Source organism: Bos javanicus, chromosome 12 (assembly GCF_032452875.1).
Source record: "Bos javanicus breed banteng chromosome 12, ARS-OSU_banteng_1.0, whole genome shotgun sequence".
Classification (NCBI taxonomy): Eukaryota; Metazoa; Chordata; class Mammalia; order Artiodactyla; family Bovidae; genus Bos; species Bos javanicus.
In genome coordinates, this window is record NC_083879.1 from 73,365,138 (window position 1) to 73,389,749 (window position 24,612).

General features: G+C 42.5%; 1 protein-coding gene across 2 annotated transcripts in view; it reads left to right on the top strand.

Moving 5' to 3' along the window:
• CLDN10 (claudin 10) overlaps positions 1 to 24,612 on the top strand; it is a 104,891-nt gene that overhangs the window by 59,782 nt on the left and 20,497 nt on the right. Inside the window, exon 1 of one of the 2 annotated variants that reach the window (XM_061435235.1) lies at positions 24,176 to 24,494. The exons of the other annotated variant lie outside the window; for it this stretch is intronic. Coding sequence (XP_061291219.1) covers positions 24,347 to 24,494 — 148 coding nt within the window. The 5' untranslated portion in view covers positions 24,176 to 24,346. Of the gene's footprint in view, positions 1 to 24,175; positions 24,495 to 24,612 lie in introns of those variants that run through there. 2 annotated transcript variants of the gene reach the window in all.

A 24,612-nucleotide genomic window follows, 5' to 3' on the forward strand; every position in this document is an offset into this window, starting at 1 on the left:
TTCCTCCCGCCACAGGCCCTACGCAGAATGCTGGCTCCATCGACAGGGCTCTCCTCCTAGCTGGCTCCATCGACAGGGCTCTCCTCCTACTCCACACAGGAGCGTTCCCCGTCCTTCACGAAGCCCCAGCCCCAGCCCATTTCCTCAGGGCAGTTCTCCTTCACCCAGAGCATGGAGCAGGTCTTTTCTTACACAGCTTCAGAGGACAGTAGTCCTTTATTCCAGAGCACTGGCTCATCTCATAATCCTACGGTCACTGCAGGGATTGTCTGAGGAGTGTGTGTCTCCTCTACTCGATTTTAAACTCCATGACAGATAAACTATATCTTCTTTTCAGTTCCAGTCATATCTCCAGCTATCTATTACATAGAAGTTTACACAGGAAAACACACAGAAAAATTTTGGTTTTGTTGAATTATTTTCCCTCAGTAGGAAAGAAAAAAAAAAATCCCACACATTATTATAACCATATGAATCTACTGCCAGGGTAGCTTGTTAATAAAATAAGTTCGAGAAAATATTTTTAAATCAAAAGAAGGAAAATGTTTGTAGAATCATAGAATCTTAGGCTGGAAGGGACGCTGTAGAGGCCAATCAATCCACCCCTGTTTCACTCTATTCCTGTTGAACTTATGAATCGTTGCTGCTGTTCAATCACTCAGTCGTGTCTGACTCGAGACCACATGGACAGTGGCATGCCAGGCCTCCCTGTTCCTCACCATCTCCCAGAGTTTGCCCAAGTTCATGTCTGTTGGTGATGCCATCCAACCATCTCATCTTCTGTCTCCCCCTTCTCCTACTGTCCTCAATCTTTCCCAGCATTAGCGTCTTTTAACTTTTTTTAGAAGAACTGTTTATGTTAAAGTGTTGAAGAATTGAAACCAAATATATCCTCAGTTCTTCAAAGACTGATCTCTGTATAAAGCATTTTGTACAATGCTGGATTAACAGTAATAATTGTAATTATTATAATTAAAGTAGTAGTATTATCAGAAAATCTATAATTCTGGGTCGTCCAGATGACCATTTTTGCCTTGCGGTTGCAAATCTTGCCTTGCAGCCCCATTAGTGTGGTCTTTGCCATGTCTCTCACATCTGGTCTTTCTTCTCTTTTCCCACGATCTTTAAAACAAAACCGTGTTTATTTTTAAGCCATTGACTGCATTTTAAAGCTCTCATTGAAGTGTCTTAACACTCTTTATCCCAAAGAGGGCACCAATTTCTCATGAAACATAGTAACAGTATTTCCCAAAACTCACTTGCTCCCAGTAGTTTTTAAATTTCACAGCTGCCATAATTTTATCCAGAAAGGCTGTTTCAGTGGCATGTTTATATAAATTAAGCCCTATTGTGTGAATGCTAATTAAAGCGTTTTGCTTCTTCAGAGTAGCTTCAGAGAAAAGCCACACTATTGCTGTTAAATAAGTTGAAGTTACCTTTTTTTTTTTATTTGGGGTAGCAACATCAAATTAAACATTAAATGGGATTTTTTAAAATGTTTGTTTACAATCTACAAGCTTTAGGGTGTGTTTCCATGCTTTGTTGTTGTTCAGTCTAAGTCGTGTCTGACTCTTTTCCACCCCACAGACTGTAGCCCACCAGGCTCCTCTGTCCATGGAATTTCCCAGGCAAGAGTACTGGAGTGGGTTGCCATTTCTTTCTTCAGGGGATCTTCTCAACCCTGGATTGGAACCCCCATCTGCTGTTGGGCAGGCAGATTCTTTACCACTGAGCCACCTGGGAAGCCTGTTTCCATTCTACTACTGGCTTAAAGAATGAGTGGTGGAGCAATATAGTTCAGACCTTATGTGTGGGAAGTTAATAGGTTACCACGGGTAGGGGGGGTGTCTGCTGGTTTTGAGTTTTCTTGGCCATAGCTGGAACTGTTCCTATTTTGAACACTCTGTACTGTATGCAGTATGACTGTGAATAGAGGAGGTAATGTGGTTTCTGATCTCAGCCTCAACTAGTCCTTCATGTTGAGGCCCTGTGCTTCGTGTACATTTTCTCAGGAGAATGGTGTGCCAAAGAAGTGCTGAAGTGCTGGTGGGCTTCATAAATTCAGGTGATGGAAGTACAAGGAAATACAATAGTGGTAATGTACTATCAGATCAGATCAGATCAGTCGCTCAGTCGTGTCCGACTCTGCGACCCCATGAATCGCAGCACGCCAGGCCTCCCTGTCCATTACCAACTCCTGGAGTTCACTCAGACTCACGTCCATCGAGTCAGTGATGCCATCCAGCCATCTCATCCTCTGTCGTCCCCTTCTCCTCTTGCCCCAACCCTCCCAGCATCAGAGTCTTCTCCAATGAGTCAACTCTTCCCATTAGGTGGCCAAAGTACTGGAGTTTCAGCTCCAGCATCATTCCTTCCAAAGAAATCCCAGGGCTGATCTCCTTCAGAATGGACTGGTTGGATCTCCTTGCAGTCCAAGGGACTCTCAAGAGTCTTCTCCAACACCACAGTTCAAAAGCATCAATTCTTCGGTGCTCAGCCTTCTTCACAGTCCAATTCTCACATCCATACATGACCACAGGAAAAACCATAGTCTTGACTAGACGGACCTTTGTTGGCAAAGTAATGTCTCTGCTTTTGAATATGCTATCTAGGTTGGTCATAACTTTCCTTCCAAGGAGTAAGCGTCTTTTAATTTCATGGCTGCAGTCACCATCTGTAGTGATTTTGGAGCCCAAAAAATAAAGTCTGGCACTGTTTCCACTGTTTCCCCATCTATTTCTCATGAAGTGATGGGACCGGATGCTATGATCTTCGTTTTTTGAATGTTGAGCTTTAAGCCAACTTTTTCACTCTCCACTTTCACTTACATCAAGTGGCTTTTTAGTTCCTCTTCGCTTTCTGCCATAAGGGTGGTGTCATCTGCATATCTGAGGTTATTGATATTTCTCCTGGCAATCTTGATTCCAGCTTGTGTTTCTTCCAGTCCAGCGTTTCTCATGATGTACTCTGCATATAAGTTAAATAAACAGGGTGACAACATACAGCCTTGACGAACTCCTTTTCCTATTTGGAACCAGTCTGTTGTTCCATGTCCAGTTCTAACTGTTGCTTCCTGACCTGCATACAGATTTCTCAAGAGGCAGATCAGGTAGTCTGGTATTCCCATCTCTTTCAGAATTTTCCACAGTTTATTGTGATCCACACAGTCAAAGGCTTTGGCATAGTCAATAAAGCAGAAATAGATGCTTTTCTGGAACTCCCTTGCTTTTTCCATGATCCAGTGGATGTTGGCAATTTGATCTCTAATTCCTCTGCCTTTTCTAAAACCAGCTTGAACATCAGGAAGTTCACGGTTCACATATTGCTGAAGCCTGGCTTGGAGAATTTTGAGCATTACTTTACTAGCGTGTGAGATGAGTGCAATTGTGCGGTAGTTTGAGCATTGTTTGGCATTGCCTTTCTTTGGGATTGCAATGAAAACTGACCTTTTCCAGTCCTGTGGCCACTGCTGAGTTTTCCAAATTTGCTGGCATATTGAGTGCAGCACCTTCACAGCGTCATCTTTCAGGATTTGAAATAGCTCAACTGGAATTCCATCACCTCCACTAGCTTTGTTCGTAGTGATGCTTCCTAAGGCCCACTTGACTTCACATCCCAGGATGTCTGGTTCTAGGTCAGTGATCACACCATCGTGATTATCTGGGTCACGAAGATCTTTTTTGTACAGGTCTTCTGTGTATTCTTGCCATCTCTTCTTAACATATTCTGCTTCTGTTAGGTCCATACCATTTCTGTCCTTTATCGAGCCCATCTTTGCATGAAATGTTCCTTTGGTATCTCTGATTTTCTTGAAGAGATCCCTAGTCTTTCCCATTCTGTTGTTTTCCTCTATTTTTTTGCATTGATCACTGAAGAAGGCTTTCTTATCTCTTCTTGCTATTCTTTGGAACTCTGCATTCAGATGTTTATATCTTTCCTTTTCTCCTTTGCTTTTCACTTCTCTTCTTTCCACAGCTATTTGTAAGGCCTCCCCAGACAGCCATTTTGCTTTTTTGCATTTCTTTTCCATGGGAATGGTCTTGATTCCTGTCTCCTGTATAATGTCATGAACATCATTCCATAGTTCATCAGGCACTCTATCTATCAGATCTAGGCCCTTAAATCTATTTCTCACTTCCACTGTATAATCATAAGGGATTTGATTTAGGTCATATCTGAATGGTCTAGTGGTTTTCCCTCCTTTCTTCAATTTCAGTCTGAATTTGGCAATAAGGAGTTCATGGTCTGAGCCACAGTCAGCTCCTGGTCTTGTTTTTGCTGACTGTATAGAGCTTCTCCATCTTTGGCTGCAAAGAATATAATCAATCTGATTTCAGTGTTGACCGTCTGGTGATGTCCATGTATAAAGTCTTCTCTTGTGTTGTTGGAAGAGGGTGTTTGTTATGACCAATTGCATTTTCTTGGCAAAACTCTATTAGTCTTTGCCCTGCTTCATTCTGTATTCCAAGGCCAAATTTGCCTGTCACTCCAGGTGTTTCTTGACTTCCTACTTTTGCATTCCAGTCCCCTATAATGAAAAGGACATCTTTTTTGGGTGTTAGTTCTAAAAGGTCTTGGAGGTCTTCATAGAACCGTTCAACTTCAGCTTCTTCAGTGTTACTGGTTGGGGCATAGACTTGGATTACTGTGTTATTGAATGGCTTGCCTTGGAAACGAACAGAGATCATTCTGTCGTTTTTGAGATTGCATCCAAGTACTGCATTTCAGACTCTTTTGTTGACCATGATGGCCGCTCCATTTCTTCTGTGGGATTCCTGCCCGCAGTAGTAGATATAATGGTCATCTGAGTTAAATTCACCCATTCCAGTCCATTTGAGTTCGCTGATTCCTAGAATGTCGACACTCACTCTTGCCATCTCTTGCTTGACTACTACCATTTTGATTGGTCTCTAGCCCCTAAAAGTGAAGCCAATGATGAGGAGAGAATCACTGAAACTTTGCTAACTGATTACTCACTGGTGGCTAATACTCAGAATCCAAACTCCATCCTTGAGTGGCAACATAGAAATAGCCCTAAGTGAGGGCAAGAGCTGAATTTGCAGTCCCTCTTCTTCATGCACCAGTCTAAAAGGACATTGCCAGGACTTCCCTGGCAGTTCAGTGGTTAGGACTCTGAAATTCCACTGCAGGGGACACAGGTTCAATCCCTGGTCATGGAACTAACATCCTGCATGCCTCATGGCCAAAAAAAACCAGACACTGGCAAGATCTGCATATCTTTTCGATAGGTAACCAACATGGCAACAATAACCAAGCAATATCTCCAATTTTCATTTAATTACAAATCTACAACCCATTGCCAAATTGTTTCCAAAAATTGCCAATAAGTGCTCATACCCATCTGCCTCATATAATCAGGTACATGTAAGCTCAGTCACTTAAGTTGTGTCCAACTCTTTTTGACTCCATGGACTGTAGCCCACCAGGCTCCTCTGTCCATGGGGATTCTCCAGGCAAGAATATTGGAGTGGGTTGCTATGCCCTCCTCCCGGGCATCTTCCTGACCTAGGGATCGAAGCCAGGTCTCCTGCATTGGTAAGCAGGTTCTTTACCACTAGCTCCACCTAGGAAGCCCCTGATCACAGAGTACCACAATGGATTTATCTCACTGATTTTTCCTTGTGATCAGCCAAAAGTTTCCTTCGTCTTACACCACCCCCACAACTGCAAGGTCATTGTGTGTGTTCACTTTGAAATGCCCATGCTGCATCTTGTCCAGCTTCCTCCTTTTCTTACCATAAGATTCAATCTCCTCTTCTGTAGGGCACAACCTGAACCCCGTTCTTTTTCATGGATTTTGGGGGTCCATGACTCCTCCTTTTCCTCTGCCCCTGACACAGCCAACACCCGTGTTCTGTTGTACCCCTATGGCAACACCTGGAACCCCCCTAGATTCCAATCCTGTAGACTCCACCAAAAGGCAATTTTTAAATACTCGATTTATTTAAGTTTGATGCCAAACTTCATTACATTTCTGAAACTTTCAATCACTCTTCATCAATGAAAACCAGATCAAACAACCACAAATATTTGGAGGCAGCTGTGTGAAAATGGAGGGTATGAAGACGCAAGTATCAGTTCAGATCAGTTGCTCAGTCGTGTCCGACTCTTTGCGACCCCATGAATTGCAGCACGCCAGGCCTTCCTGTCCATCACCACTCCCGGAGTTCACCCAAAATCATGTCCATCAAGTCGGTGATGCCATCCAGCCATCTCATCCTCTGCCATCCCCTTCTCCTCCTGCCCCCAATCCCTCCCAGCATCAGAGTCTTTTCCAATGAGTCAACTCTTCGCGTGAGGTGGCCAAAGTCTTTGGAGTCTGGTGATAGGGCTGGATGTTGAGTTGGATTTCCACATTCAGTATTTCTATTGAGACATTTGGGGATATGAATTTTTCAATATACCATCTCTGAAATGATAATTTTCCAGTTGGTACATGACTTTAAAATATATGCCACATTTGCTGGCATAAAATTCACACACCAAAATCAATCTGTTTAGAAAATGAATCTGATTTTATAATAAAAGTTAAGAAAAGATTCAGTTAGAAATGAGCAGCTGGAAGAAAGCTGTTGCATTATTTAAGAGCATTAATGATACATAAAGGTAAGTGGGTAATAAAAGCTAATTACAAGATGGTTTTACTTCTTATGGGAGTTATAGCTTCTGCCTTTCCAGAACATCATCATAATAATATTTACACATTCCTTTTTTCCTAAAGGAAACTGTGGGATTAGAAAATGATTATTATTTTGAACTCAAATGACGATGCTTCCTTGGGTTCATATCCAGCTTCCAAAGGATAATTTTGATCCTTTGACAAAAACTTACCTTTATGAACTGTTTACCACTGAAATGTAGCAGAATATATATAAAATTATTAAAGATTACTTTTAATTGCTAATCTGAATGAGATAAGAAGCAGATGGCATATATGAAGCCATTGAAAATATCAGGAAAAAAAACTAAACAAAAATTAGATGCTGGCTACAGATGGTGACTGCAGCCATGAAATTAAAAGACGATTACTCCTTGGAAGGAAAGTTATGACTAACCTATTCTGCATATTCTCTGCATATTCAAAAGCAGAGACATCACTTTGCCAACAAAGGTTTGTCTAGTCAAGGCTATGGTTTTTCCTGTGGTCATGTATGGATGTGAGAGTTGGACTGTGAAGAAGGCTGAGCGCCAAAGAATTGATGCTTTTGAACTGTGGTGTTGGAGAAGACTCTTGAGAATCCCTTGGACTGCAAGGAGATCCAACCAGTTCATTCTGAAGGAGATCAGCCCTGGGATTTCTTTGAAAGGAATGATGCTAAAGCTGAAACTCCAGTACTTTGGCCACCTCATGTGAAGAGTTGACTCATTGGAAAAGACTCTGATGTTGGGAAGGATTGGGGGCAAGAGGAGAAGGGGACGACAGAGGATGAGATGGCTGGATGGCATCACTGCCTCGATGGGCGTGAGTCTGGGTGAACTCCGGGAGTTGGTGATGGACAGGGAGGCCTGGCATGCTGCGATTCATGGGGTCGCAAAGAGTTGGACACAACTGAGCGACTGATCAGATCTGATCTGAATGGCTCTGAGAAATGAATTAACTTCTAGAGTCGTTTCCCTTTATTACCTGTAAAAATAAGATCACATCTGTAACTGAAGAGCTTGAATGAAATGCCATGTTTGTTAGAAGTTGCCTCTCCCCTCCGACACTGACAATACCAATTTACTACCATATGAAACGTCCTTGTTTAGAACTGACAGAGATATGTGGTATTTTTCAAAGTTGGTATTCAGACTCTCTCGGACCTGTTATGTTTGAGAAAGCTTGTTCACGACCCTGGGCGCCAGAAGTCGCCTGCGACTGACAAGTGTGGGATTCACAGACTGTGTGGAGCAGCCTTGTGGCCCGGCAGCCCGGGGCCCACACTGAGAATTCAGCAGCTGTGCGTGCTCACCGGGGCCCCATCATTAACCTGCTGTGGGACCTTCTACAAATCGCTTAATTCCAGTCATGAAAATAAACACAGACACCAATGCCCCAGAATAGATCCGAGGGAATCAGACCGTGTGCACGGAAGACAGAAACTCACCCTGCCTTTCCTTCTAGCACTGTTGAGGACAGGGAGTGACCAGGCTGTAGATTACTGCTCTTTGCTTCCAAATAAAATAGGCAAACATAAGCAAGGGACCGTAACCAGGAGGAAGTGTGACAGCTGGGTAAGGATGAACAGACCTTGAGCAGAATTCAAGAACTGAAAGGTTAACCTCTGGGGCGGTGAGAAAGATTTCTCAGTGATTCTAACTCTTCTGGGGTTCCATTTGTGAACAATGACTCCGTCATTCTTGCCACGTTAGCTCTGTAGCTGAACCTTCCTTTTGATCCTATTTCTCTTTCTCTGTCTCCCCCATGCCTTCTTGTTTTTTCCCTTGTCGGCACTGTTCAAAGGGAAGGAAGAAACTATTTTTCCACAGCATTATTCATGTCGTCCCTCCATTGTTGGATCAAGGCAGAATTTTACAGACTCTCTACAACCCAATCACTTTTTAGATGGAAAAATGGGCCCAAGTTCAGTACATGTAAGTCAACCAGGTAGTAACAGAGCTACAACTAGTTGCCAGGTCCTTTATATGCCAGTTCAGTGTTATTTCCATACATTGCACTTAGTGTAATGATAAAAAAAACCCAATCCTCCCAAACCTCCCAGGCTGCATTGACCTTCTATTTTTCATATGTAAAAATGGTATTCTATATTCATTACTTTACAAGCTTAGGAATTAGGAGCAGGAGGCAGATTTGATGACACTTACACTCCACTGTTTCATGTATGTAAGACTATTTAATTTAGAATATGAATGTATATACTTCAAAAGGCAATGTGAAGGCTTCCCTGGTGGCTCAGTGGTAAAGAATCCACCTGCCAGTGCAGGAGACATGGGTTCGATCCCTGATTCAGGAAGATCCCACATGTCATGGAGCAAGAAAGCCTATGTGTCACAACTACTGAGCCTGTGCTCTAGAGCCCAGGAGGTGAAACTACTGAGCCCACATGCTGCAACTAGAGAGCAGCCGAGCAGCAGTGAAGACCCAGCACAGCCAAATACATAAATCAAGCTTAAAAAAAAAAAAGCGCAATATGATTTTGAACTGTAATCACAAATATGGTTCATCTTTGACCCTGTTTGGCCAGAAATAATATTTCCCTAGAAATATGTATGCTACATTCAGCAAATAACTCTTAAAAATTATAGTAAAAATTAGAATCATGGTCATAACCATGAAAAAAAAAAGTCATATTAGTAAAGACTCACATCTGTCCAGTGATTAGGTAAAGCAAGGAGCTTGTTTAGTCCCTAAGTTGTGTCCGACTCTTTCATAACCGCATGGACTGAAGCCCACCAGGCTCCTCTGTCCATGGAATTTTCCAGACAAGAATACTGGAGTGGGTTGCCATTTTCTTCTCCAAGGGATCATCCTGTACACATACTGCTGAGCCACTGGGAGTTCCCTAACACTCGGCTAAATGGGGGTCTAAAATCCAGCCCTTTAAGAAGTCTTGTGCCCTGAGAGCTTTCCAGGTGGTAAGAAAAGAATAGTGTCATTTTTAAACAGGTAGGATTGTGAAGGTGCACACTGCCTAGAGCCCAGCTGGGTTTCCCCCCAAAACCAGCAAAAGACAAGCATCTTGAATGTCAAAATTAATTGGATGTTAGGAAAAAGGGTACAAGAAACTGATGATTCTAATGGGTTAAGTTAGCACATAGCTCTTCCTGGGAAAGGATATGGAGTCAACTGGACTTCCCTGGTGGCTCAGATGGTAAAAGTGTCTGCCTATAATGCAGGGGACCTGGGTTCGATCCCTGGGTCAGGAAGATGCCCTGGAGAAGGCAATGGCAACCCACTCCAGTACTCTTGCCTGGAAAATCCCATGGACAGAGGAGCCTGGTAGGCTTCAGTCCACAGGGTCACAAAGAGTCAGACACAACTGAGTGACTTCACTTTCTTTCTGCTTACAAACAGAGAAAAACTACCAAATGAAAACATATGCTGCATTTTCATATTATGTGACTCCTCACCATCTGTTGAGAAATTATTTAGTGATAATTATTTATATATGTGTATGAACTCAGTTGCTGAGTCATGTCTGACTCTTTGTGACCCCATGCACTGTAGCCCACCAGGTTCCTCTGTCCACGGGATTCTCCAGGCATGAATACTGGAGCACATTGCCATTTCCTCCTCCTGGGGATCTTCCCAATCCATGGAATGAACCTGAGTCTCTTGCATCTCCTGAATTGGCAGGCGGGTTCTTTACTACTAGAACCACCTGAGAAGCTCCAATATATATAAATATTAAAAATCAGAAAAGGGCAATTACTTGAGGATTAATTTGATCATTTGAATTTAAAATAAGGCCTTATTTATGTTGAAAGATTATGATATGAAAGGATATGATTTTTCATCATTTAAAAACAAATTACTTGAAACAGCAAATAAAAATTAGACTTTGACAGAGTTTTTGAGAGTTTATGCTTAACATTCCATTCAATATTTTAAGTCATTTATCCTTCTGACCAATAAAATTAAACAATTTATCAAATATACATAATATATCCAGTTTTCCTGGATAGCATATTCAAAAGCAGAGACATTACTTTGCCAACAAAGGTTTGTCTAGTCAAGGCTATGGTTTTTCCTGTGGTCATGTATGGATGTGAGAGTTGGATTGTGAAGAAGGCTGAGCGCCGAAGAATTGATGCTTTTGAACTGTGGTGTTGGAGAAGACTCTTGAGAGTCCCTTGGACTGCAAGGAGATCCAACCAATCCATTCTGAAGGAGATCAGCCCTGGGATTTCTTTGGAAGGAATGATGCTGGAGCTGAAACTCCAGTACTTTGGCCACTTCATGCGAAGAGTTGACTCATTGGAAAAGACTCTGATGCTGGGAGGGATTTGGGGCAGGAGGAGAAGGGGACGACAGAGGATGAGATGGCTGGATGGCGTCACTGCCTCAATGGACATGAGTCTGGGTGAACTCCGGGAGTTGGTGATGGACAGGGAGGCCTGGCATGCTGTGATTCATGGGGTCGCAAAGAGTCGGACACGACTGAGTGACTGAACTGAACTGAACTGATAGAGGAGAAAAGCAGATAATAAAATTCATTTCATACTAATTTTCAGATGTGATTGAGAGGATCAAATACATTAAAGCATCAGATCAGATCAGTTGCTCAGTCGTGCCCGACTCTTTGCGACCCCATGAATTCCAGCATGCCAGGCCTCCCTGTCCATCACCAACTCCTGGAGTTCACTCAGACTCACGTCCATCAAGTCAGTGATGCCATCCAGCCATCTCATCCTCTGTCGTCCCCTTCTCCTCCTGCCTCCAATCCCTCCCAGCATCAGAGTCTTTTCCAATGAGTCAACTTTCGCATGAGGTGGCCAAAGTATTAGAGTTTCAGCTTTAGTATCATTCCTTCCAAAGAACACCCAGAACTGATCTCCTTCAGAATGGCCTGGTTGGATCTCCTTGCAGTCCAAGGGACTCTCAAGAGTCTTCTCCAACACCACAGTTCAAAAGCATCAATTCTTCAGCACTCAGCTTTCTTCACAGTCCAACGCTCACATCCATACATGACCATTGGAAAAACCATAGCCTTGACTAAACAGACCTTTGTTGGCAAAGTAACGTCTCTGCCTTTCAATATGCTATCTAGGTTGGTCATAACTTTCCTTCCAAGGAGTGAGCGTCTTTTAATTTCATGCCTGCAATTACCATCTGCAGTGATTTTAGAGCCTCAAAAAATAAAGTCTGACACTGTTTCCACTGTTTCCCCATCTATTTCCCATGAAGTGATGGGACCAGATGCCATGATCTTCGTTTTCTGAATGTTGAGCTTTAAGCCAACTTTTTCAGTCTCCTCTTTCACTTTCATCAAGAGGCTTTTTAGTTCCTCTTCACTTTCCCTGGTGGCTCAGACAGTAACGCGTCTGCCTGCAATGCGGGAGACCTGGGTTCGATTCCTGGGTCAGGAAGATCCCTTGGAGAAGGAAATGGCAATCCACTCCAGCACTCTTGCCTGGAAATTCCCATGGACGGAGGAGCCTGATGATAGGCTACAGTCCATGGGGTCTCAAAGAGTCGGACACGACTGAGCGACTTCACTCTCTTTCTGCCGTAAGGGTGGTATCATCTGCATATCTGAGGTTATTGATATTTCTCCCGGCAATCTTGATTCCAGTTTGTGCTTCCTCCAGCCCAGCATTTCTCATGATGTACTCTGCATATAAGTTAAATAAACAGGGTGACAATATACAGCCTTGACGTACTCCTTTGCCTATTTGGAGCCAGTCTTTTGTTCCACGTCCAGTTTGAACTGTTGCTTCCTGACATGCATATAGGTTTCTCAAGCAAAATATCATTCAGTTTACTTAAACAAATTACACTGGGGGAAGGAGGTTCCAGAGGGAAGGACGTATGTATACCTATGGCTGATTTGTTGATGTATGGCCGAAACCAACACACCATTGTAAAGCAATTATCCTTCAATTATTGATACATTTTTTAAAAAAGCTTTATTTACCATATCAAAAGTTTACAGTATACTTTTTCATGTAGTGTTTTGATCGGAAAGCAAAGCATTGCTCAACTCTATAAGATTACATGGGTGAATTGTACGCAGAGAAGTCATTGTCTTAAGGCATATTCGTTTGTCAGAAAGATTTATATCCAAAATCCTAGCGGTGTGGTAGTTATAATTGTAGACAAAACACGACATCGGCTTTGTTCTTTAGATCTTTTAAATAACTCTTCACAAACCCAAGTCAAACACAGAAACAGCTATTGTGGAAATAGCTATTTCTGTGAAAACAGCTATTTCCACAGAAAGAGCCACAAAAAGAGGTGTGTCTATTATCCGTCTACCTTCTTATCGGCATACAATTCCATTCTTTTCGGTTCATGCTGCATGTTCAGTCGCTCAGTCGTGTCCAGTTCTTTGTGGCCCCAAGGACTGTAGCCTACCAGGCTCCTCTGCCCATGGGATTTCCCAGGCAAGAATACTGGAGTGGGTTGCCATTTTCTTCTCCGGGGGATCTTCCCAAGCCAGGGATCGAACCCAGGTCTCCTGCATCTCCTGCATTGGCAGGTGGATTCTTTAGCACTGTGCTGTCTGAGCTGCAGGCCCTGGTGTGGGGTTACAACCACACGGGGGACAGGGCGCATTCCTTGAATTCACACAAATGTGCTTACAGTCCAACAAGAGGCCCTAAGGTGTGGTTACTTCTGTCATCGTAAAAAATACTGACTCCCTCATTTCTACCGGTCTTTCTTCACCCAAGAGTCATCTTCTTAAGGAGGGCCTCTCTGGCTGCCTAACCCACCTACCCCCACTATGCACACACACTTTGTACAACATTCCCCTTCTCTGCTGGCTTATTTTTTCTCGTTAGCACATATTATCTGCTATACTAAGCCTTTTTCTCACCTTGTAATATTTGTCTCCTCCAGTAGAATGTCAGCTGTTTTAGGGCAGAGATTTTGTATGTTTGGTTCATTGTGTCTACATTGTATGGAAGGATGCCTAGAGCATAGTAGGCACTCAAATGTATTTTAATTTGTTTCAATGAACAAATACTGCTGTTTTTTAAAGGAGAGCAAAACACCTGAGTGAACTCTCCAGGCTGTTTCACCTTCTCAGGGCCACGAATCCCAGCCTCTTACACTGGCTCCTCCAGTCTCTTCAAATTCCCCCAGAGGTCAAAACTGGCTATCACTTTTTTCAGGCCACTATTCCCCTAGCTGGTCATTCCTCCCAGGTTTCAGTGATGTTCAATGGTCTCTGATCACCTCTGTTTTCTCAATCACTTCCTTAAAGGCACCTCCAGCAAGTTCCCTGGCAGTTGAAGTTGCCTTCAAGGATATGGCAAAGGAAATGGAAGGCAAAAATCAATGGACAAGAAAACTTGTCTTTTTGTCATGCCTAGCAATTAAAACATACTATTTGGTGATGAGGAGACTGTGGTTACAAGTTTCTTTTCCAACACTTGGATAATTTAACTCGAAAGGAAAAAAAGCAAAGAAGTCGGTCATGCTGACATGACCCAAATGCTTAATTCAGTCATTGTGTTCAACCTTTCATCATCTTCCCAGACACATACGAACAGCACTAATATTGCTCTTTAGATGCATTAAGTCTCCAGTGCTCAGATATCTGTATGTCTATAAATGGAGACGGCACAGCAACAGTGCAAAGCAGAAGCTGGTCCTTGGTCCTGCCTCCCGTGTCATTCCACACAGACATACAGACTTACATTAAAAATCCCTCCACCATCTCCTACCTTATCACCTTCAGTCCCAACCAGTGTGTTACAGAGAAAACATCCTCTTTTGTTATTACATGCTCCTCTTGTCTCCCTTTTACTTTCATGTCTTAGCCTTGTCCCTTTCACCCTTTGTCTGTGTGTACGATACAATCACAAACGTGCGTACACACATATATACCAGTTTCCCTGACATTTCAGTGCAGTAGTCCAAATTTCTCTCTCCCTACATCCCTACTCTCCTCTCATGATCAGTAAAAAGAGGCCAAAGGAGAACAAAAAAATATTCAGATAATGACTTCTCTCTTAACTTTGGATACAGTGATGTGTGGAGATTTTTAGTGTTTGTCTTTGAATGTCCTCAAAACTTGGATGACTGTGCTATCCTTTAAATGTAAGAATATGAACTTTGGAGATAGATGAGATTAGGCATTACAGTAATATAGCAATTACATAGTCAGGTAAAATAAGTTTGGGGAGGATATGAGAAAACCAGAACCATTCCACACTGCTGTGGGCATGCTATGAGGTATAGCCATTCCAGATACAATATGGTAATACCTAGTGAGATAAAAACTTGCCTTCCAGCACCTGAATGGGACACTTTTCCTTTGTTTTATTGTGGCGCACCCTTTGTTGGTGAATATGGGTCAAATTTCCAACCAGAAAATAAGCATAAGAAGCATAGGTCATGCATAGTAAATAACACACACCATAGAACTCCCCCAATTCAGGATAGCAAGGAAAACTCTAATGAACTGTTTAGTGTGTACGTACATACATATACATACACGTATCTACATACTTATATATGCAATACATATAGACATCTACACACACACAAACATTTTAAGAAAAAAGACCTAGGTATAAACTGTGATATAATGAATTAGTGTGGTCCGGGACATTGTTAAGCAGCATATTAATGAGCTTCAATTGATCTATTACAAGATACAGTCATGTAATAAAATTAAATAAGGAAATTAGGTATCCTGTTCAAACACTTCTGGTTATAAAATCCATTCTCCTAAAAAATAAAGATAAATATAGATTATGTAGGATTATTTAATTTTTTATATTTGTTCTTTTACTCAGTGGATATTAACTGAATACATGAACCACAAAGCATTGCCTTGCGTGCTCATGAAGTCACTTCAGTTGTGTCGGGACTCTTTGTGACCCTATGAACTGTAGCCTGCCAGGTGGGTTGCCATGGGCTCCTCCGGGGATCTTCCCAACCCTGGGAAGGGCATGGCAACCCAATCCAGGGATCAAACCCTGAGTCTCTTATGTCACCTGCATTGGTAGGCTGGTTCTTTACCACTAGTGCCACCTGGGACACCCTAGCAGAAGTAGAAGGCAAATGACTGACTACAAAGGAGTGTAGACTCAAGAACTACACTGGCTAAGCTGAAACTGCCTCCACCAGCTTCCAGAGCCCGTTACTACATCTCTCTGTGCTTCAGCATCTGCACAATGAGAATGAAAACAGGACCTACTCCATAGGCCTGTTACTAACACGAGTGCAGTGTTTAGAATGTAGCACCTGGTACCTGAAAGGTACCCATGTAAGTTTATATTAGATAAAAATCGGAGAAAGTCTACATCTGGGGGGAAAAATCCTCACAATTATTTGCTTATGAGTATGTTTTTGCAAGAACTTTCATTTCTGACCCCTAAAGAATTCATTTTAAACTTCCACAGATTTTTCCCATGAAGTGAGCCAAATGGTAAACACAGGACTCCTGAGAGCTTGGGGTCAACTTCTTACCAGCTCTATTCTGAGGCCCAGGGAAGGGGGAGGCCTCTTCAACTGTAACAGGCACTAGAATGAGGCCCTTCCCACCCCTTACATGCAGAGTATAGAAAGGTGAGGGCTGGGAAAACAACCCTTCACTTCTGCACACAGGTCTCCCATCTTCTGTTCTCAATGCTGACTTACTCCCTCCCATGCTCCTTCCCATCCACACTGGTCCCCCTTTCCTCCCATCCCCACCCTGGGGCTTCCCATCTCTTTTTCTTATCCCTTATCCTGATTTCTTGTTCCTTTCCTGTTTGTGTTTGTTCTCCTTTCACTTTGTATTTGTTACCTTTATTTTAGCTCAGCTGGTAAAGAATCTACCTGCAATGCAGGAGACCCTGGTTCAATTCCTGGGTTGGGAAGATCCCCTGGAGAAGGGATAGGCTACCCACTCCAGTATTCTTGGGCTTACCTGGTGGTTCAGAAGGTAAAGAATCTGCTGCAATGTGGGAGCCTGGGTTCTATCCCTGGGTTGGGAAGGTTCCCTCGAGGAGGGCATGGCAACCTAATCCAGGATTATTGCCTGGAGAATCCCATGGATAGAGGAGCCTGACGGGCTACAGTTCATGGGGTCGCAAAGAGTCAGACATGACTAATACTTTCACTTTAATTTTATCTTGTAGTTGTTTACTCCCTTTTACATTTAACTATTCTAGTTTTCTTTCTCATGTTTGTTTTGCTTCCTTTTGCACACCCCCCACCCCTCCCAGTTCCCCCCAGCAAAAAAAGACAAATCTCACTCTCACTTCCTGGTTTCTCTCCCTCGCTCTCAGCATCAACCCCTACCATGTTGGCACCCCACTAAAGTCTTTCTGTGTTCTTATTAAGATTTGCAATACAGTTTATTCATCTTTGCTTACTGCATGTCAATATAACTCTGATTAATCCCACTTTATGGAAAATGCAACTTTATAACTTTAAAGAGAGGTAGGGAAATGAAAGAGCATGAGTGAACTGAAATAGTACCTATTTTTTAAAATATCTACCATGTTCCAGGTCCTTCATGTACATTGTCTCTAATCTTCACAATAACTTTGAAAAAGCTATTATTTGTTCTCATTTTATAATTGAAGAACAGATACAGAGTGATTGGGTGACCTGCCAAGGCCACACAGAAAGAATTTTATCCCACACCTTTACAGCTCCTTCATCTGTTCTTGGCCTAACATCACCGCTTCATAAGTGAATTGAACTACTTACTGCACTTTTTCCTTGTTAACTTTTTATGCAACTTAAAGGTTAATTTCCATTTACAGTTATTACAAAATATGTTCTAGATTCCTCCTCTGTACAATACATCCTTGAGCCTATCTTACACCCAACATCCTATATTCCCATTCCCTAGCATCTTTACTGCTCCTCTCCCCCTTTCCACTGGTAACCACAATTTTTTTTTTCATTTTAATTTTTTTTAACACCAAAAACATTTTGCATTGGGGTATAGCCAATAACAACGTTGTAGAAGTTTCAGGTGAACAGTGAAGGGACTCAGCCATACATATACATGTATCCATTCTCCCCCAAACTCCCCTCCAATCTAGGCTGCCATGTAACATTAAGCAGAGCTCCATGTGCTATACGATAGGTCTTTGTTGATTACCCATTTTAAATATAGCAGTATGTACATGACCTTACCAAAGTCCCTAACTATCCCTTCCCCCCACAGGGTTAAATAAGTTCATGGTAACCACTGGTTTTGAGCTTTATCATACTTCTAATACACAATGAGAACAAAGAATTGAAAATAAACCTATTCTTAGAGACTTTTCAAACATCATCTTCTCATACCCACCATGTACACACCCATACACATGCACACCCTGTAAATATAGCAAAGGATATACATGACTACGTATGAAATAGAATGCTAATGAGAACCTGCTGTACAGGGCACTCTACTCAGTGCTCTGTGGTGACCTAACTGAGAAGGAAATCTGAAAAAGAGGGGATATATGTGTATGTATAGCTGATCACTTTGCTGGACAGCAGAAACTAACATGACATTGTAAAACAACTATACTCCAATAAAAAGTTGTTGTTTTTTTTTTTTTTAAAGCAATTCCCAGGGCAAGGATTTGGAACCAACTTCATGGGCATTGACCTGAGCAGTCACAAATGACCCTCACTTAGTTTAATGTTCTGCAGTCACCGTAATGAATTTTTTAATAATTTGTGAAAAAATAAATATAGCAAACTGAGTGTGTGTGTGTGTGTGTGTGTGCTCAGTCGAGTCCAACTATTTGCGACCCCATGAACTATAGTCCACCAGGTTCCTCTGCCCATGGGATTCCCTAGGCAAGAATATTGGAGTGGGTTGCCATTACCTCTGCCAGGGGATCTTCCCAACCTAGGGATTGAACCCACATCTCTTGGGTCTCCTGCATTGGCAGGTGGATTCTTTACCACTGTGCTACCTGGGAAGCCCAAATATAGCAAAGGAGGGAGAATAATGTCAAGAAGTGAGTAAAAAAGAAAGGGGCAAGGACACCAAGGGAATCCTTTGCCTGTTTTCTCTCCTTGTTGATTTTGTCTGATTGGTCGTGTTCATTACAAGTCATGGGCTCAGAGATTTTTAGAGTTCAAAGTGGTCTTGGAGTCCATACAAAATAACTTCATTTTTCAAATGAGGAAGCTTCAACTCAGAAAAATGAAATGATTTGCCCCAGACACACAGATTTACTTGCTGTTCTACCTGGGTATGGGCTTCCCAGGTAGCTCAGATAAGAAGGAGACCCTGCAGGTGTGATTGGGAAGATTGAACCCAGGTCTGCTGCATTGCAGGCAGGGTTTGGGAAGATCCTCTGGAGAAGGGCTTGGCAACCCACTCCAGTACTCTTGCCTGGAGAATCCCATGCACAGTAGAGCCTGGTGCACTACAGTCCAAGGGGTTGCAAAGAGTTGGACACAACTGAGCAACTAACACATATATACATACAATCTGGGTTGGTTGGTTGAATTAATACTCATAAGATGCTCATTGACCAGCAAGTCCTAGAAGTCCCAGCATCCCAGAGTGAGAGTCTTTCCAGACTGGAGCTGTATTCACCAAGACAGCTATAAGCCACTGGCACCCCAAACTCTCCAGGTGCTCAAGAGGAATCTAGATAGTCTTAATATACCTCAGAAAGTCACTGAGCACAAGTTCATGTGCCCAACGCACAGTGAAGCCAAACAACATGGAAACATCAGAGTTGGGAGCAGACAAAAGTTGACTTCAGGACAATGCAAGGAGACCTGTGGCTCCCGCCCTAAAAAGCCCCAGACTTTCTTAGAGGTTTCAGCAAAGCATTTTTAACAGCCAGGTGAGAGGGGGAGAGTCACAGAGTAAGTGGTCATCTTGTGCACAGTTCTCTGACTGATTGATTGATTATGAGATAGGTAACAGGGTGGCTAATTTTAATCAATCCTTGGGTACCAGTAGGTCTGAGGGCTACATGCCCAAGACTATCGTGGAGTTAATTCCTTCTATTTGGTTGGTGGTTTTTACCATCTGAAAAACTCAGGAAAGATGCATGAAATACCATTATCCAAACACCTTAGACAGGAACTATGGCAGAGGATGTGGGGGAAGGGTCCTGTTTGGTTACAAGAATTGGAAATTAGTGTTTCAAATGAATGTATGAAAGACAAGCTCTTAAGATATACGGCATTAACTTCTGATGCAGTTAGCCTCAGAGGGTACCAGATGTCAAAATAAACCTCTGTTTCCTTATAATTTCCAAAAAAATATTATATGTATAGACACATATATGGTCAACGATGCAATGATAAGCATGAGTATTCGTTCCTGTAACTACTCCTCTCACGCAGTAGCTTTCACGCTAAGTAACTAACAAGTATTGTAGAATTAGTATAGAGCATTAAGATAAACGGAGAGTGTTAGGGGAAATGAAGGGAAAAGAATACAGATATGCTATTTTACTATCTTAGTATCGGTGTTAATGTTTTCTTGAAGGTAGTGTAACAATATTTGGCTAATGAATAGTTGTTGTTTTTTTAAGTTAATACCACATTTATCAGGACTTTAGTCCCTGCCCACCTGGTGAGCAGCATGTCCCCTCATTGGAATCTAAGAAGGAGCTAGTGTATACTGAAACCAGATTTGATGCTTAGAAAATCCTTGAGCTGTTAAAAGGCACACCTGTGTTGTTTGGCAGCTGAGTTGAATCTCAAGTAAAGAATTTCTGCAAATCTCTGGTTCAGTCGGCTAAACTGGTTTCACTCCCAGTGAACAAGTGTGGGGTGGGGGAATCCTCTATTTTTCCTTAACAACCATAATAATGCCAAATAATTAACTTCCGATGTTAAGTCTCAGCAGCTTAGTTCTCAAATGTGGAAAGGCTCAGAATATATTTCAGGCCATTTAATGTCTTTATGTCAAATTTATTATAAATTAGTACTATTCATATCAGAAAAGAAACAATGCTTATTTTTTTTTGGAAAGGCCAAGTTAATGTTAATTAAGACGTTATTTTGAATAATTTGGAGAAGTAACTTTCTAACTGTATTCACTTTTGAATTGAAATTAAGAATGGTTTGTTATGAATAGTTACATAAAAAGTTCAGTAAACTGAATCCTAAAAAAATTAAGGAAGCATTTAGCGGTTGAAAGGTACTCTGTAAACGGGTTTTCAGATTAACTGCAAAGGTTATTTGGGACTCTAGAATCTTAAAGTGAAATAGGTAATTTATCCATTACTTCCTTTAAAAAGACTCTCTTCAATCTGTCTTCCTTTTTTGGACATTCTTATGTTAGATGACGTGGTTTCTTCTGACTAAACTGGTTTTGAAAAGCTTAAGATAGATATAAGACATTTCTAAGTAAATACTTGATTCTCTACATAATATTCTTTAGGTGTTAAGGAAAGTTAATATTTTTCATCCTTCGGTCAGGTTCTTGTGGGCTCTAAGAAGTCACTCTCCATAGATAATACGCAGTACATGCCAGCGGAGAGAAGTCTGGGGCTGTGAAACCTCACAGAACAGACAAAGGATAAAAGTAAAAGAAAATTAGTCAAGTCCACAGGCATAACGACCCTAGTCTGTTTCAGCTGGCAAAGGAACTAATAGAGCTGCCACACGGTTCATAATTTATGGGTTGTTTGTGGTATTTTCAACCCTTTTAAGTTGAAGCTGTGTGTTATGATCTCTATAGTAAAAGAGTATTTCTTTTTTCAAAGTTTTCAACCAAGAAAGGAATATTCTTTTTCTCTATAACATAAATCATCCGGTTTGCTAAATTGACTGTTTATATACATGAATCTCAACTGGTCAGAACTGTGATGTCCAACCTGACTGTGCATTATGAGTTTTGGAAAAATCACTACCAGAGGCACCCCCAGAGATTCTGGATTAAACGGTCTGGTGATGCAGCAGAGTCTTCCTTGGAGGTCCAAGTTAGAATTTAGAATTTGTTTCCTCCGAAAGCTATATTGCAATGATAGGTTTGTGGATATTTTAAGTACAGTTCGCAAAACTACATTATCTGTTAAATAAATCTGTGGGGGCTAGTCTGAAACACCAAATTATTCTTCACAGTTGTTTTTGTAAAACCACGTACCTTTAGTTCCAAATGATGGCATTCATAACCAATTTATTGATAAGTTAGGATCTGCATGAGTCTTTAAGGTCACAATACTAGACTTATTGTGTGTCAAAAGTAAGTCAGGGTCTTGCAAAAAAAGAATCAACAATTTTAGTGAGAAACTACCACAAGGAAATCACAAGCAAACAAAGACACTCAAACAAGGCCAGGAAATAAAGTACAAAACCAACATCTGTGCACATTTTAACTTTTGGAAAGTCCATAGGGAATGTTTTGAATTATGACTTCTTGTGTTGTCTGAACAGTAAATTGGATTAAAAGGAAGCGGATCATTCAGAAAGAAATACAACATAGAAATAATGGTGTAAATATGCTGGAGGGTAAGAAACCAGACAATAAAATCATTTTAAAATGGCAAATCACACAAAAGAATAGAGGACACCTTGTTGTCAATACTCAAAGGTGACTGAGGAGGTTAGGTACGTGCTTCCCAAATTATTTTAAAGCTGGATCCCCAGTAAACCCAACATGACAGCAGGACAAGCTGGGACCAAGAGGAGCATAGTAATGGAATCACGTCTGCATTCCACCAGGTGAACTGTCTTCACCAGTATTCCCATTCACACAAGCCGTGAAACGGTCAAATGCACACACACACACACACACACACACACTTCCCAAGATACCCTGCAGGGCCCAAAAGTAGGACTTAACTTGTGTTTTCTCAGTGCAAATCATGGCAGTTGCATGGATGTTAAAGAGAGATTTGGACTCAACAGAAACAAAAACTTGCTCAAAGGCTGTCAGTTCAGTCACTCAGTCGTGTCCGACTCTTTGCAACCCCATGAATCACAGCACGCTAGGCCTCCCTGTCCATCACCAACTCCCGGAGTTCACCCAAACTCATGTCCATCGACCCGGTGATGCCATCCAGCCATCTCATCCTCTGTCGTCCCCTTCTCCTCCTGCCCCCAATCCTTCCCAGTATCAGAGTTTTTTCCAATGAGTCAACTCTTCGCATGAGGTGGCCAAAGTATTGGAGTTTCAGCTTTAGCATCGGTCCTTCCAAAGAACACCCAGGACTGATCTCCTTTACCTTGCCATGCGCTAAAACCTGAAGTTCTGAAGGTTAGAGCAATGAACTGAATATTATCTCTAGAAATAAGATGATTGTGTTGAGTGTGGAGTGTGTCCATACAATCTCCAATGATCCTCCCAAATCTGTTCGGATGTTTCTATAATTCAACCCTCTCTCTTCTCCAGAGACAGCAAATCACTTCTAATTTCATTTTATATTCGTTTATTATTTTTTTTATGACAAAGGGGAATTGAGAAATTCTTCACAATGAACCAAAGTGTCCCTGCATAAACATTGTGAAACAGGGTTGTTATTGTTCAGTCACTTAGTCGTGTCTGACTCTCTGTGACCCCATGAACTGCAGCATGCCAGGCTTCCCTGTCCTTCATTATCTCCCTGAGTTTGCTCAAACTCATGTCCATTAAGTCAGTGATGCCATCCAACCATTTCATCCTGTCACCCCCTTCTCTATTTGCCCTCACTCTTTCCCAGCATCAGGGTCTTTTCCAATGAGTCAGCTCTTAGAATCAGGTGGCCCAAGTATTGGAGCTTCAAATTCAGCACCAGTCCTTCCAATGAATATTCAGGGTTGATTTCCTTCAGGAAACAGGGTTAGCAGCTAGCTTTATTATAGGACAGATTTAGAGGTTCATTCCAAGAACTTTGGACTTCCCAGGTGGCTCAGTGGTACAGAATCTGCCTGCCAATGCAGGAGACACAGGTAGAATCCCTATTTCAGGAAGATTCCATGGAGGAGGGAATGCAACCCACTCCAGTATTCCTGCCTGGAAAATCCCATGGACAGAGGAAACTGGCTGGCCTACAATCCATGGGATTGCAAAGAGTCGGACACAAAAGCGCACTCTCGCACCAAGAACTTTAAAGGGACAAATAATAAAGCCAGTCTTTGTTCTCTCATCTTTCCCCAAATGTGTGACCTCTGGAGCCAAAAGTACACCCTGATCTTTAAGTTTACTTTCAGACAGCAATGAAGGAATGAGTTTATCCCTCAGTTAGATGCTAAAGGTGGAGCTGGTAAAAAAAAAAAAAAGTAAAACAAGATGCAGAGAAGCTGATACAGACCATTGTAGAAGAGACTCATAAACGGGAGCTGGAAAGAACCCAGAGGAAAATGTCTTAAATGCATGTCCTACGTGTAGTGCATTGGTATCAGCAGTCCAGCGTTGTGACTGGAACAGTCACGATCAGGACCATAAAGGAGGTCCCCTTGCAGCCTGGGCTCTGCACAGACCGCTGTCCTGAATTGAGGCCTGTGTCACCCACCTCCTTGCAGTGACCTTCCGCATGCCGCCGGGCCGAAAGGAACTGCAGAAGTTCAGGGCAAGGCTGACTTCGAGCCCAGAGCTGCAGTGATCGCTCCTTGACAAGCTGAACTGGGTCACCCAAAAGAGCGTGGCACGAAAACCTTTAGAGTTCAGCGGGCCAAGGGCTGCGTTAGCAGGCCGTGTCCTTTCCGGGCACACAAAAGCCTTTTTTTTTTTTTTTTTCCTGCTCTGCTTTTACAAGATACTCTGAACGCCAAGCTATTGCCAATGGGTAGGGCCGGGGAGGGGAAAGAGGGTGGATGCAGCAGGTCGTCCACATTCGGCTGCCAATTTGTTCAATAGGAGAGCCCCTCTCCACGGTGCCTCAGCCCCGAGATGGCGAGCAGGGAGTGGAGCCGCAGGGACGCACAGGGTCGCGTTGGGCCAGCAGGCTGGAGGGGAACCCAGGTAGCAGTTCCGCGCGAGCCGTTTCTGCTCCCCCAGGGCGCGTCCCGGGTCCGCGCGCGCCCCTAGCGCCGGAGCCGCGGGTGGGCGGGGCGACGGGGGCGGAGCCGCGGGGCAGGGC